Source organism: Tigriopus californicus, chromosome 3 (genome assembly GCF_007210705.1).
Source record: "Tigriopus californicus strain San Diego chromosome 3, Tcal_SD_v2.1, whole genome shotgun sequence".
Taxonomy (NCBI): Eukaryota; Metazoa; Arthropoda; class Copepoda; order Harpacticoida; family Harpacticidae; genus Tigriopus; species Tigriopus californicus.
In genome coordinates, this window is record NC_081442.1 from 12718873 (window position 1) to 12732731 (window position 13859).

The 13859-nt window shown below is 43.9% G+C and overlaps 1 protein-coding gene across 1 annotated transcript; it reads left to right on the forward strand.

Annotated features, from left to right (window-relative positions):
• The first annotated feature begins 237 nt into the window (after positions 1–237).
• LOC131877967 (DNA-directed RNA polymerase I subunit RPA1-like) lies at positions 238–13859 on the forward strand. Its single transcript, XM_059223823.1, has 12 exons — positions 238–562; positions 649–738; positions 2173–2656; positions 2722–3190; positions 3989–4494; positions 5408–5979; positions 6059–6826; positions 8068–8807; positions 9225–9883; positions 9941–10086; positions 11019–11313; positions 13440–13859. Exons 1-12 carry the CDS (start codon positions 385–387, stop codon positions 13804–13806), a joined length of 5274 nt encoding a protein of 1757 aa, XP_059079806.1. The 5' UTR covers positions 238–384; the 3' UTR covers positions 13807–13859.

Sequence of the window (13859 nt, forward strand, 5' to 3'; positions counted from 1 at the left end):
AGGCTAATGTGTTTGTTATTCTGGGGCGGTGGATTCGCTTTAATACAAAGTTTCCGCTGCATTTGATGGATCGTCCATGGGGGATGATGAAATGTTTAATCGATAGTACACTTGTTGGGCTAACTATCAAAACAGTCTCCCGGCGGCGAAAGCGACCCTGACCTTCGAGGTTGGGCGATTCTTTCTCGGTTGTTATGTCAACAACACATGGGTCAACCCAACAACGTGTGGCCAAAGTTCTGAACTTTGAAACTGTCGAGCTATCCCACCACGGGCTAAATTTCGAGTTGAGGCTGAGTGTGGACCTGATCTGAGTGGTCGGGCTGGGAGGAAACCATCCCTGGTCCCACGGCAACCCGTAGACCGTGCCAGTAATCATCCAGCATGGCCCATTCCCATTTCCGTCGCTTGCGCGATTTGGGTCGTAGTAACCCGGATGCGTTGCACGACTTTCCGCAGAGCGTGACTTTTGGCTTGTACGATCAGGACGAGATCCGGTCTTTGAGCGCCTGCGCCATCACCTCACCCGTCAGTTTCAACGCCCTGGCTCATCCCGTCCCCGGTAAGTCCCACAGGTCATGTCCCATATCCCACGCCCCACGCCCATCTCGATATTGGGTTGAATTGCGTTCCGATTTTTTTCGGCAGGTGGTTTGTATGATTTGCGGATGGGCCCATTTACGGATCGAGCTGATCAGATCTGCGCCACGTGTCTTCTGACTTGCGAACATTGTCCGGGTAAGTCCCCAGGTGTGGCTCATCTCACTCGTTCCAGGATCATGGGTTATGGTTGGCACCCCTCCCACACACGAGGGCAGAGAGAGTTTGGTCTGCTGTCTGGGGGCGGGCTGGGGGTAGGTGTCAGCTACCCAAGCATTGTAGCTAGCCTTTGAAACCCGTGGCTCATCAAATGCGATGGATGTGGTTAGGCGTTAAAAAAGAGTTGATCTGGCAGGTATGGTCATTAAAGAACTTGCCCCAACCTGATCACTAGGGGTAGGAAAAATAATGTGGTATTTTGGTCGAAATAGTTGTTTTTAAGTTACGAAAATCAGCCAAAATAGGTTTGAAAAAGGTGAAAACAGTTTCGTTTTGTTTGGACATTCAAGTATTGTTGTAGTAATTAAGTTCCAAAAATGTTTTATAAACATTTTTCACAATCTTCTGGTTCTTGGTTTGGGCTCGGTGCAATCCCAGATCTCTGCGCTGGGTCGGGTCTGTTATAAAGGGATGTTCTTGAATGAAATTCTCTAACCAACGGTTTGAAAATGGACACTGAAAAGCTCATTCACTTTCCTGGGCCTTGTGCCGGTCTTCAACCGGCCCTTAGTATTGGTTCTGGCATCAAGCCTGCTCTCATTTGCATTTTAGAACATTGTTTTCGTGGCAAAAGCCTTCAGGTTAAGATTAGATCATGGCAGTATGACACTCTTGTATGGGCATGACTACTGTATGTGCTCAACACTTCCTGTTAATGAAAGCTAGAGGTTTTATGTCAAACACATCTTCGAGCTGGGACAAACATTGGCCCGGATGTTTTAACACAAATCCTGTGTTTCTCCTAATTTTCCCCTAAAAAGGACCAAACCCGTTCAATTTTCCCAGCAATCCTCGATTTTAGGTTGATATATGGTTACAATTCAGGAAGTAGTTTTTTGTGCCCAAAAATGACCAAAATTGTTAAAAACTTCATTTAACTTCAATAGTTATCTTTCTGACCCCTACTGATCAGTGATCACACACCGGCCACTAAATATAGAATTAGTGATTTCTATTGGCTTCGTTTTTTCACTTTTCAAAAGAGATCATCATCATCATTAACTGTGTGGGTTAATGTAATGAGTAATTCATTATTTCAAGTCGACATGTTTTTGTCTCTTAACTAATTTTACTTTTGGACATTTTTGTCCACTTGTCCAAAGTTATTGCCCATCCTGCTTTCGAGAAATCTGGGTAGCTAGCATCACCAATGACCTGTGTTTCATAAAATTTTCCCAGAAGTTGAAAGTGTATGAATTGTGATCCTCCTGATATGGGGAGGAAAAAAAATGTCCAAAAAAAAGCGAACCACACCCTACCTGTTGGCCAGTAGATGATAGTCACTATTAAAACAGTTCAAGCCATGCCTATTCATCGGGCGTTGAAAGTCATGATCCCTATCTCTCCCAACAGGTCATATTGGGCACATTGAGTTGCCCTTGCCCGTGTGCAACCCCCTATTCTACTCAACCATCCTCCAGACCCTCAAGTTATCTTGCGTCGCCTGTCACAAGTTCAGTGTAGCCGACTATGTCAAGGAGTTGTTCCTGGTCCGACAAAAGCTCTTGGCGCAAGGACTCATCATCGCGGCGCAAAAAGCCTCCGAAGTGGGTGTGATCCACGAGGAGGACTTCTCCCAAGTGGATGACAAACCTCGACGTAAAGCCAAGGTCGATCGTGCCGCCACCGAAGCCGTAGTCCATAAACTTCGTGACTTTTTCGACGACGAACTCGTCCAATCCAAAGCCATGATCACGCTTCAAGATAAGAGCACCCGGAGCGTTGAGGACTTGCAGAAGCAATATCGCAAGGCATTCCTCAAATCTCAAGCCGGAGGTCGAAAGCGATGCCCGCATTGCTCGGCCATGACCTTCAGGATCGTTCATTACAAATCTCGGTGAGATCCGCACATCCAACTGGAGCAAGAGATATTTTGCTAACATTTGTTCCTTTGTTTCGTAGGTTCATCTTTGAAGGCTTTAAAAGGGTTGGAGAAGAAGAAGAGGGGGTCCCTGCTGCCAAGGTCAAGAAAGGCTCGGGTGAGAAGGAAAAGACCGAGTTGAATGCTGAGGAGCTCAAGAGGCATTTCCGTGAGCTCTGGATTCATGATTCCGAAGTGTTGTCCTATCTGTATCCCATGTTGCGCACCAGCACTGCCAAATATCCTACGGACGTGTTTTTCGTGGACGTGTTGGCGGTGCCTCCCCCCAAATCCCGGCCCTGTCAATTCATGGGCGGCTCGCTCAATATTCACCCGCAGAGTACGGGTTTGCAGTATGTGGTGGAATCCGTGACGGTCATGAAGCAGGTGCTGCAATTGTTACGGGGACAGGACTTGGAATCCCTGAGTGCGGAGACCAAGGACATGATCAAATCAATCCGAGGGGTGTCCTTGGAACTGAAATTGGACAGTGTCTGGAAAGAGCTGCAGGTGAAGGATACTGATTTTTTCAAGCACACTATTGTTCAGCTTTGCTGATGTTGATGATGATGTTTTATTTAGGGTCTCTGGATAAAATTAAAGATAGATAAGTACAAAGCGGGAAAAATAAAATAGAATGAATAGTAAAATGTATGAGATCCCTAGGTTGACCCATAAACCATGTGGTTTGTTTTCATGGGCCACCTTGACTAGTTGAGACTGTTGGTCCGGTAACAAAGGCTTCCAACCTGGGATGTTCCCGTACCTACGCCAAAGATCCCAAGCTTAACTTGGTTCACTAGGATGTCTGAGTTACTGAAAGAAAGGAATTAGGAACAGGAAAAGCAGTTAGTTATGTTACAGTTGGTTATATAAGATTTTGTGATTGTTTCCGTCAAATATTGGGTCCATCCCCGCAAGGAATTAGGTAGGCTTGTAATTTTAATGTCATTTGTTAAAATATAGTTGTTCCAACATGTTGGAAAAGAATACACCGGGAGTCGTTGATACCAGCATAGTTTGACAAGACGTAAGTAGAGTTTGGGGGCTCAAACCGAACAGAGAGTACCAATCTCGGATGAGGTTTTTTTTTACAGCAAATGAATGATATTCCTCCACATTTAGGTGGTTTTCGGTAGAGCCACTAGTTTTTGGAGATTATTTTATTGCCATCAATTGGACGAGCAAAACTATCTTTCTGACCCATGATTGTGGTACAGATTCTCCTCTTTCTTTTCTTACTGTTTGGCATCTGAGTTGATATTCCCATAAGGACCAAAATCAATGGGTGCTCTTGCTCAATTCCAGGGTTGCGTGGATCACGTTTTGGACAAGGAGATGAAGTCCGGCTCCATGCAAAAAGTGGGTTGGGGCTTCAAGCAATTGATCGAACGGAAAGAGGGCATCTTCCGCATGCACATGATGGGCAAGCGGGTCAATTATGCGGCTCGAACCGTCATCACACCTGATCCCAATATCTGCATCGACGAGATCGGATTGCCGGAGGTGTTTGCCAAGCAACTCACCTACAAAGTGCCCGTCACCCATTGGAATGTGGAGGAGCTCCGGGACATGGTGGTCAATGGACCGGATGTCCACCCCGGAGCCGTGTTTGTGGAGAACGAGAATGGCTATCGGAAGGTCATCGATCCCACCAATAAGGTTCAACGTGAGGCCTTGGCCAAGACGCTTCTGACGCCCGGAAGTCACGGTGAAGAGGCCACCAAATATGTCTATCGGCATCTCATCAACGGGGATGCCATGCTGCTCAATCGACAACCTACGCTTCACAAACCCAGTATCATGTCACACCGGTAAGACACCTTCAATGTGGATCTTCTCATTCCAGAGGAATGAAATGTTTTTGAAGCTTAGTTTAGACTATCATGATAAGGACATGAGTGTGGATGAAGAAGACTACTTTGAAGGGTTTTGCAGGTGGCTCGTGGTATAGTGGTATTTTTGAATGAACAAGTTATTGATGAAATGTCTCAGTTGGGCCTCTTGGGGGTCACGAGAGAGCTTCCAAATTTGAAGTTATTGTTGATAGTAACTTCAATATTATGTTATCATAATAAATGCTATTTTTAAAGCAATGAGGATTGTTGAGAGCACCAGACCCTGAACTAGGTAAATGGTGCTACATGCATTTACGAGGGATGGCAAACTCTGTGTCAACTTTAAGTGGCCTTGTTGCCCTAATTTATACTACTTTTACTAACCGAAGTAACCTAGCGGTACAGGATCCATTTTTTAAGGTGTTGACAGATTTTTAACCTCATTGTGTGACGAATATAGCTATTAAAAAAACTCCTTTGAACCGTAGTCAAGCTTCAGTTAACAGAAAAGCAAGTCATAAATTAAAGTCCAATGATTAAGGTGTCAATGTCAAGGCAAAGTAGAATCAATATATTCATTACTTTTGTTATTGTTAGGGCTCTATATATTGATGACATTGTGAGAATGGGATTTACATCCACCATAGCGTTGAATTCATCAGTTATGCCAGATCATTTTGATCATTTTTTTATTTTTTTTAAATTTCTAAACATGGTTTGATGAAGCTCTTCTATGTTTAAGAACCTGCTAAACTTCAAAAAAGCATCTTTTTTCATTCAAACCTTCCCAAAGTTTGCTTCTCAAGACAACCCATTTTAGCCTTGTTTAGGAGCTATGAATTAGTATGCCAGATAATTTTAAGATTACTAAAATCTTAATTTGTTTTAGTGCTCGAGTCTTGAAAGGCGAAAAAGTGATGCGTCTTCACTACGCCATTTGCAAATCCTACAACGCCGATTTCGACGGTGACGAGATGAATGCTCATTTCCCGCAAAATGAAGTGGCTCGGGCCGAGGCCTATGAGATCGCCAATGTGTGCAAGCAGTACCTCGTACCCAAGGATGGCACGCCTCTACAAGGTCTCATCCAGGATCACATCATCGCTGGCGTCAAGATGACCATACGTGGACGATTCTTCAATCGTGCCGACTACATGCAACACGTGTTCAGCGCTTTGGTGGATCATCCCGGGAAGATCAAAACTCTACCCCCGACCATCATCAAACCTGAACAGTTGTGGTCTGGCAAGCAGATCGTTTCCACGATCATTTTGAATCTGGTGCCCAAAGACAAGGCTCCTCCTACATTGTTGTCTAGTGCCAAAATCAAGACCAATGAGTGGTCCAAGGTCAAGGCCAGACCTTGGACCGCGGGTGGGCCCTTGCCCGACAATAAGACCGATGACAACACAACCATGTCGGAATCAGAGGTCATCTTTCGACAAGGAGAATTTCTTTCGGGTAAGATACACAGACAGCTTGATGTGTATGGTAATGCCAATTTTTTAATGCGTTTTTTTTTGTTTTTTTTTTTTGATAGGAATCTTGGACAAGAACCAGTATGGAACAACCCAATACAGTTTGGTCCACGTGTTCTTCGAGTTGTACGGAGGAACCTACTCTGGCAAGTTGCTCTCGGCCTTCTCCAAGATCTTCACCAATTTCCTCCATACCGAAGGCTTCACCTTGGGTGTACGGGATATCCTCGTCACGAGCCAAGCCAATCAGAAGCGTGAAGCCATCATGGCCGCCACCAAAAAGATGGGCAATCAAATGGCGGCCAATGGCGTCAACCTCAAGTTCGAAGACCCGTCAGAGATCGACGAGGAGGAGCTCAGAGCTAAACTAGAGCAATACCACCGTGAGACCCGAGTCATTCCCAAACGCCGACTTGATATTGACCGTGGCTTCAAGGACAAACTCGCTCCCGCAACCAATGACATCAATGGCGCCTGCCTCCCCCGGGGTCTGATCAAGAGGTTTCCGGACAATAACCTCCAATTGATGGTACAAGCTGGAGCCAAGGGGTCCACCGTGAACACCATGCAGATCTCGTGTCTCTTGGGACAGATCGAGTTGGAGGGCAAACGACCGCCCATCATGATCTCGGGTAAATCGTTGCCCAGTTTCAAGGCCTACGATACCCAACCCCGTGCGGGTGGATTCATCGACGGGCGATTCATGAGCGGAATCCGACCTCAAGAGTTCTTCTTCCATTGTATGGCTGGACGAGAAGGTCTCATTGATACTGCTGTGAAGACCAGTCGGTCCGGATACCTCCAAAGATGTCTCGTCAAACTACTCGAAGGTGAGTCTTATTTAGAAGGCTTTCAGATGGTCAATTTCATGAACCACCGGAATATGAACAGGAGAGCTAGGGTCTAAAGTTAAGATGTTGGAAGCGAGTGAACGCAGTGTTTGTCCTACATATTAAACAGACTACAAGATTTCAATTGTCAGCTCAATCAAACAATTGGATCAAAAGTTGTGCCTCTCAAAGCGTAGGACATAACCGGGCACAGATTGAATGAAATAGCCCTCTTCCCCAATCAATTACCAGAACGGGGGGCTTTTTAATTACTCTATGCCTTGTTATGTACTGGCCCGCCCTTAAGAGGGCAATTTTGATTGGGTTGAAACTTGAAATGCCTGCATAGTCGTAGCATCCTGGGGTCAGTCTCATTTGAATAAGGGCCCTCATTTGCAACGTCACACGGCCCAAAGAAAACGGAAAGAGGTACGGTAGATTGCTAAATAAACTGCTCATGCCTTGCCTTGAGCGCAATTTCTTTTCCGGACATTATGTGACCTAAGGCACTAATCATAAATAAGATTTTGATAGAATCAGCCAAAAGCAACACAAATGCATTACAATTCAATAAAAAAAGGAATTGTCCCAATTGGCCCTTCGTATTTGGTAGAGGCTGAGCGACAAAGCGCCCTCTGGAGTGCAGAACGTAAAACATATTTCGTGCGGCGTAAGTGGGACTATAAGACCGCACTGCGATGAGTTGATTTTGAAATTTCCACTCTCGACTTTAGTTCATTTTGCAATGGTTCATGGTATGTTTTTAGGATGATCGAATCGTATTTACAAGCAAACATCCGGTAGTTGGGAAATTGAGGGTGCTTAGATTAAAGCTTGCATAGTTGTAACATTTCTACCGTATGTTAATTAAATATTGGCGAGAATTTCATATCTTGCGCCAATTTTTCTGACAATTTTCAATTGAACTGAATCTGAATTCTGAATATGTTTGCCCTTATGCGATGCTCAAAAAATAGCCCGATAGTCATTCATCCAAAATGCTTAACGTCGTCATAGTACAACATTTACCAATGCGATTCACAATAATTATCGCTCACATACTCTAATCAAGTAAATAATATGACATGTCACGCCGGTTTTAAATAGGAAATCAACTTTTTCCGGGCAAAGTTTCAAGTTCCGAAAGATAGTAGTACTAGAAATAAGAGCAGTAGAAATATACTAATAAAGAAATAAGTGTTATGAACCTGACCACAAACGAACAATTTCATTCGTGCCAGGTTTGGTTGTGAACTACGATATGACGGTGAGGGACAGCGACGGATCCGTGGTCCAATTCCAATACGGAGAGGACTCCATGGACGTGTGCAAGGCTCAGTACTTGAGATCGGATCAACTGGACTTCCTCCACAACAACAAGGCCTCCATCCTCGATCCCAAGGCCATCGATCTGGCCCAGAAATACACCGATGTGGACGATCTGGACCATGCCAAGCGAAAGATGATCAAATGGAAGATCAAACACGGTGCCAAAGACTATCGGGACTCCGGATTCCTCCGCTTTTGCCGCAAACGAGGAGGTGAACACCACGAGCTCGCCCAAATCCAGTCGAAGTTCGGCCGATCGAAGCTCGACGACTTCCTCTTGGACGAATGGCGGTCCATGAGTGACGAAGAGCGACGACCCTATCACAAAAAGGCCCCCATCTGTCCGGACCCGGTGGTCCACGGATACCGACCCGATTCCAATTTCGGCTCCGTCACCGAAGCCTTGGATGACATGATCGAGACCTACTTGAGTAAGAAGGACTCGACGCGTTTCGACACGGTCCAATTCCGGGATATGATGTACTTGAAAGCCATGCACGCTATGGTGGAACCGGGCGAGCCCGTGGGCGTGCTCGCCGCTCAGTCCGTGGGCGAGCCGTCCACTCAGATGACCCTGAATACTTTCCATTTCGCTGGACGAGGAGAGATGAACGTCACTTTGGGAATCCCGAGATTGAGAGAAATTCTCATGGTAAGATATAAGATGCGGTAAAGAATGAAGTTAAAAGTAACGAGGTTACGCCAATTCGTTCCTACAACTCAAAATGATGTACCGATGGTAGTGACCTAAAACAATTACTCGTTATTAGGGTTTTTTCCCCCCCGGCTTTACTTTTTCCCGTTTTCAAACGGCAACAAAAAATAATCCAATCACATCAATGATCGTAAGATGTGACTTTTCCGTGTCTAAATGCTTCACTAATTAACATCGATATTGAAGGTCGGTCTGATTGTTCAAAGTTGGAGATCAAGTCAGAGTTTTGGGTACCTTGAAGTTTTGGCGCTAGAAATTCTACCTTGTACTTGCACAACTTAAGACCAACCAATGATCTCATCACTAAGCTTCAATTTAATTCTTGATTTTGCTTTTATTAAAACTTTATAATAGGTTGCCTCTGCCAATATCAAAACTCCGAGCATGACCATCCCCTTTCATTCGGAGGTATCAGACAAGCAACGCGATGCTCTCCGTATCAGTCTGAACCGTGTCACGCTCAAGGACGTCTTGGAGAACGTTCATGTCACGGAAAGCATCAAACTCCAGGGCAAGCGACAACGCATTATCACCCTCCGGTTCGAGTTCCTACCTCGTAAAGCCTACAAGGACCGATTCTTGACCACTCCCAACAAGATCCTGGCCTACTTTGAGCGGAAATTCGTGTTCAAGGTGTTCATGCCCGTGATGACGGCCATTATCAAGGACAAGAAGATCACGGTCGAGTCTGGCGCCGAAGCGCCCGGTTCCAAGGACAAGAAGAATGATGATGTCGAGCGGAATGTGGATGCCTTGGAGAGAGAAGGTGTGGGCGAAGGACACGCCTCATCGGATGAGGAGGACCTGCCCGATGATGCAGATGCCACCGATGCCCGGAAGAAATCTCGCCAAATGGACGGTGACCATGAAGAGGGCTTGAGTGAGGACGAGGAGCTCATGGTCAAGTCCCTGGCCAATGAGTTGGATGACATCCTCGAGGATGAGGATCCGGATGGTGACTTGGCCTCCAAACCGAATAGCAATAGGTCTTTGCCCACCTTTCCGACCACAATGTAAGTTCAGAAAGCATATGTTTTGGGGAAGAAATAGTGACTCATGTATTCTTGTAGGGATGCTGTGGATGATGGGTTTGAAGACATGGCGGAAGAATCGGATGAGTCCATGATTAAAACCGAGGACTTGGAGGAGCTAAATATGGGCAAGGATGAGGCCATTAAGCGACGCAACTATATTCTCCAACAATCCAAACCCACTGGTAAAGTCTCAAAATATTATTATCCATTATTGATCAATTATCAAAGGAGACTCCCAAAAGAAAGTAATTAAACTAGCAACTCTTTCTCCATTTTTGGGGGTATTATAAATAATCATCATAATCCGAAATTATCTATAAAAAAAATAATCCCATTCTAGAAAGTAAACTCGACCAACGCATTTGTTCCAATCTATCCTAAAACTTGACTTTTTCCTTTCCACATGTTCTCATAGTAAATGTGAATTTTGAAGCTTAATGCGATGAGTTAAAATTAATTCGTTTTGAACCTGGTCTTTTCTAGCTTTTTGGTGTAAGGAACTCTGCCCTCTTTACAATGCTTCATTTTTTGTGAGTCCTGTGCATTTTCCAATGAAATTTTTTGGCAAAGCAAATTGATATGAAGTGCGGGGTCTAAAGCTCTTAAAATGATTAATAATGAGTCTCTATTGATCAGAATAGTTGATTTGTTTTATTATATTTTCTAAGAAGTTGAAATATTAACTACTGGGAATTCAATTAACCTTACAAGAGCAAATTGGCGACATGGTTCAATGGGGCACCCCCCGTGGTTTCGTGAACGCAAATTTTGAAATGCGACAATTCTAAAGTGTACCCAGTCGCATTTCGAAATGTGCATTCACGAAACTATCTGATACTCGTAGTAGGTGCAACTGGGTACAAATCGCATCTCAAAATATGCACTCACGAAACCATGCGGGGGTGCCCCATTGATAAATTAATCTTAAAAAGCCGACTTTTAGTTTTTGTCTGTTTCTTTGAAAACCGTGCAAAAATAACAAGTTTTGATGAGTTGTCACCAAATACTTCAGTTTTCAAATAACTTTTTAATATCTTGTAATATTGCTCGAAAATCCTCAGTTACTTTCGATGAATTGCAATGAAGCTCAATAATTTCAACCATTATCTTTTAGGCTTGGCATCAGTGGTGAATTATTCATACGATACGGAAAAGGAGTTATGGTGTCAGTTAACCTTAGCCTTTGATATCCAACGCAAGTCCATGGACATGTCCAACGTAGTAAAGAAGGCCGCCGAGAAGGCCATCATTCACGAGGTCAAGCACATTTCCAGGGCGTTCCTGGTCAAGAACGACAAGAGTGAACCCTGTTTGACCACGGAGGGCGTGAACATCGAGGCCATGTTTGAACGAGATCATTTGCTGGACCTCAAACGATTGGCTTGCAACAACATCCATGACATGGCCAGGTGAGTTTCGAACTCAAAAGCAAGCGGTTTTTAGTCGGTTGCACTGTTGATTTTCATGATTTTACGATGTTTTGTCGAATCACTTGTTAGAACTCGATTTTTACGTGGAGAAGATACCAAAGAGTCTCAATTTGTAACGAATGGTGAGGGTGTGAACATTAGACCGCGAATAGTCGGTTTTGCGTGGTTCCAAACCAATGAATGTTCAATGGTCGTTTGCCTAAGTAATGTCAAAATAGTTAATCTCAAACTTGTGGATATTTTTACACGATATAATGGATAAAGAGTTACACGTACTTCAAAATTCTGCACATCTGCTAAAAATATGGTCATAATTTTAATAAGTTTTAATCATAAGTTTCAATGCGTCGATCTCCCTTGTTTGCGGACTTCCTTTCCGCCACTGGGAATTGGATCCCCAGCAGTTCAAGACGGAAAACAGTGACAATTTTACTTGAGTTTACATTCCTATAATACTTGAACCAACAATGATTTAGAGTTGGCAGATCTGGCTGGCCCTTGAATATATGGTTGATCAGGAATTTTAGTCAAAAACTTGTCGAAGTCTGACTTAAATCCTGCTACTAGATCAACACCTACATATGCAGTCCCTAAAAATATTTGAGGGCAACAAATTGAACAATTTAAGAGCCCGAGAAAGAAGATAGTTTGACGTCATTGTTACTAGCCTGGATTCTCGAAGGCTTGAAGATGCTCTCAAAAAGCACGTTAAGCCTCTAGGTCAGTGCAATTGACCCTAAAATTGGGTTTAGGGTCCCTTAAACCTAAGTCCTAAAAATGGGTTTATACACATCCTTTGATTATAACATGCATAGCTTGAGTTAAAAAAATTGCCAAAAAGTCAAAATCCCTACAAATATTGCCTTTCTTTATCAAATCGTTTTGGGTGAGATAGAAATCAGCGCTCGATAAACAAGAAGCAGTAGTACGCCAATTTTTTGAAGAACACACTTAAAACACAAATGGCACACAAATCAAAAGAAACGTACCCCCCCAACAAATTGTCAACCAAAAAAAATGAAGAGGCACACCAACATATTTGGCTCCCTACTCTTCTTGTTTGTGAGCACCATTGTTTGAGGGAGAGGATAATAGTGACAAGATATGAATTCATGGTCATCTCAAAAGGGCGCTAAAGGCGATTGAAATGAGCTTTCACATTAATACAAGGACAGTATTCAAATACATTTGGGCATTTCCTGTTTCAATCAATGAACAATACTACTTGAAATTTCAGCTCGTAATGCTCGAGCAGGTCGCAGCAACACATTCATTTCTTCAGAAATGGCTATATCGTTAGCGTGTGAAATGACAACAAAAATAACCTTAAAACGGAAAAATACGTATTATTGATCGATTACGACGCAATTCGTGAAGAGTTGGGGCAATTGCATATTTTCGTTAATGCATGAACCACTGGAGCGTGAACGGGGACGCCCAAGTTCAAAATTAGCAACCTCGATTCAAGACAATGCATTGCATTCTTTTTCACAATTGAAACTGGCCCGACGTCACCAGGGGTATGGTTTTCAAATTTCAGCGCGATTAAATGACTTCATCAAAAGTGATGCACTCTTAAAGCAAAGTGTATGAAAGTCTACTCTGGCAGTGAGGGGAAGCAATAGCAAAGGGCATTAGCAAGCCGGGATCCTACCTACCGCCATGATGGGATTAATGAGATACCGGCCTAGCCGTTCATTGACTACAACATGATTGATATATATCTGACCACTAGAATAACAGGTATGAGCATGAGCAATCACACCAGAGTTGTTCATTTTGAACTTGAGCGTGCCCGTCCATATTCCAGTGGTCTAAGTCAAATTGCTCAAGTTCAAAGTCAGAGTTTCCAAATGCATCCTTATGAAACTTGGTAACATCCCTGAAGCGTTTTTAGCGATGACGACCATATGTGAGAGTGTCTCTAGAAGTAAGAAGAAAAGAAAAGATAAAGCTTTAGATGTCGCTATGACTTTGCAAAGAGAAACCTCTTTTGAGGCTCACCATCTTACTTGCTAGATTTCTGCAACGCCAATCATTAGTGTCCTTATATTCTACTGACAACAATTATATTAAATTCTAATATTAATCTCTTCGTTTCAAAGGTATTACGGGATTGAATCGGCCAATCGCACCATCGTCTCAGAGATCGTGAACGTGTTCAAAGCTTACGGGATTGTGGTCAACCCGCGTCATCTGACCTTGATCGCGGATTACATGACCTTTGATGGGTCCTACAAGCCGTTTAACCGCATCGGAATCGAAAATAACCCGTCGCCCTTGCAACAGATGACCTTCGAAACGGCCATCGGGTTTCTGAGACACGCCACTTTGAGCGGAAAGACGGACACTTTGGATTCGCCCAGTTCGTGCATTGTCGTGGGCAAGCCTTGTTTTGGGGGAACCAGCTCATTCAAATTGGTGCAAAACCTCATGGCCGGGGTCAAAGAGCGGTCGTTTGCAGCCACTTAGTCTGAGATGGGAAATGTCTAGGTTGGAAAATTAAACATGGAACTTGCAACGGG

What these genes read in the sequence shown, in the direction of transcription:
- LOC131877967 (XM_059223823.1), top strand. Translation starts at nt 385, where the DNA reads ATGGCCCATTCCCATTTCCGTCGCTTGCGCGATTTGGGTCGTAGTAAC. An exon ending in GACTTGCGAACATTGTCCGG is followed by an intron (nt 739 to 2,172) that starts GTAAGTCCCCAG and finishes CTCTCCCAACAG; the next exon opens with GTCATATTGGGCACATTGAG. An exon ending in CCCACCTTTCCGACCACAAT is followed by an intron (nt 9,884 to 9,940) that starts GTAAGTTCAGAA and finishes GTATTCTTGTAG; the next exon opens with GGATGCTGTGGATGATGGGT.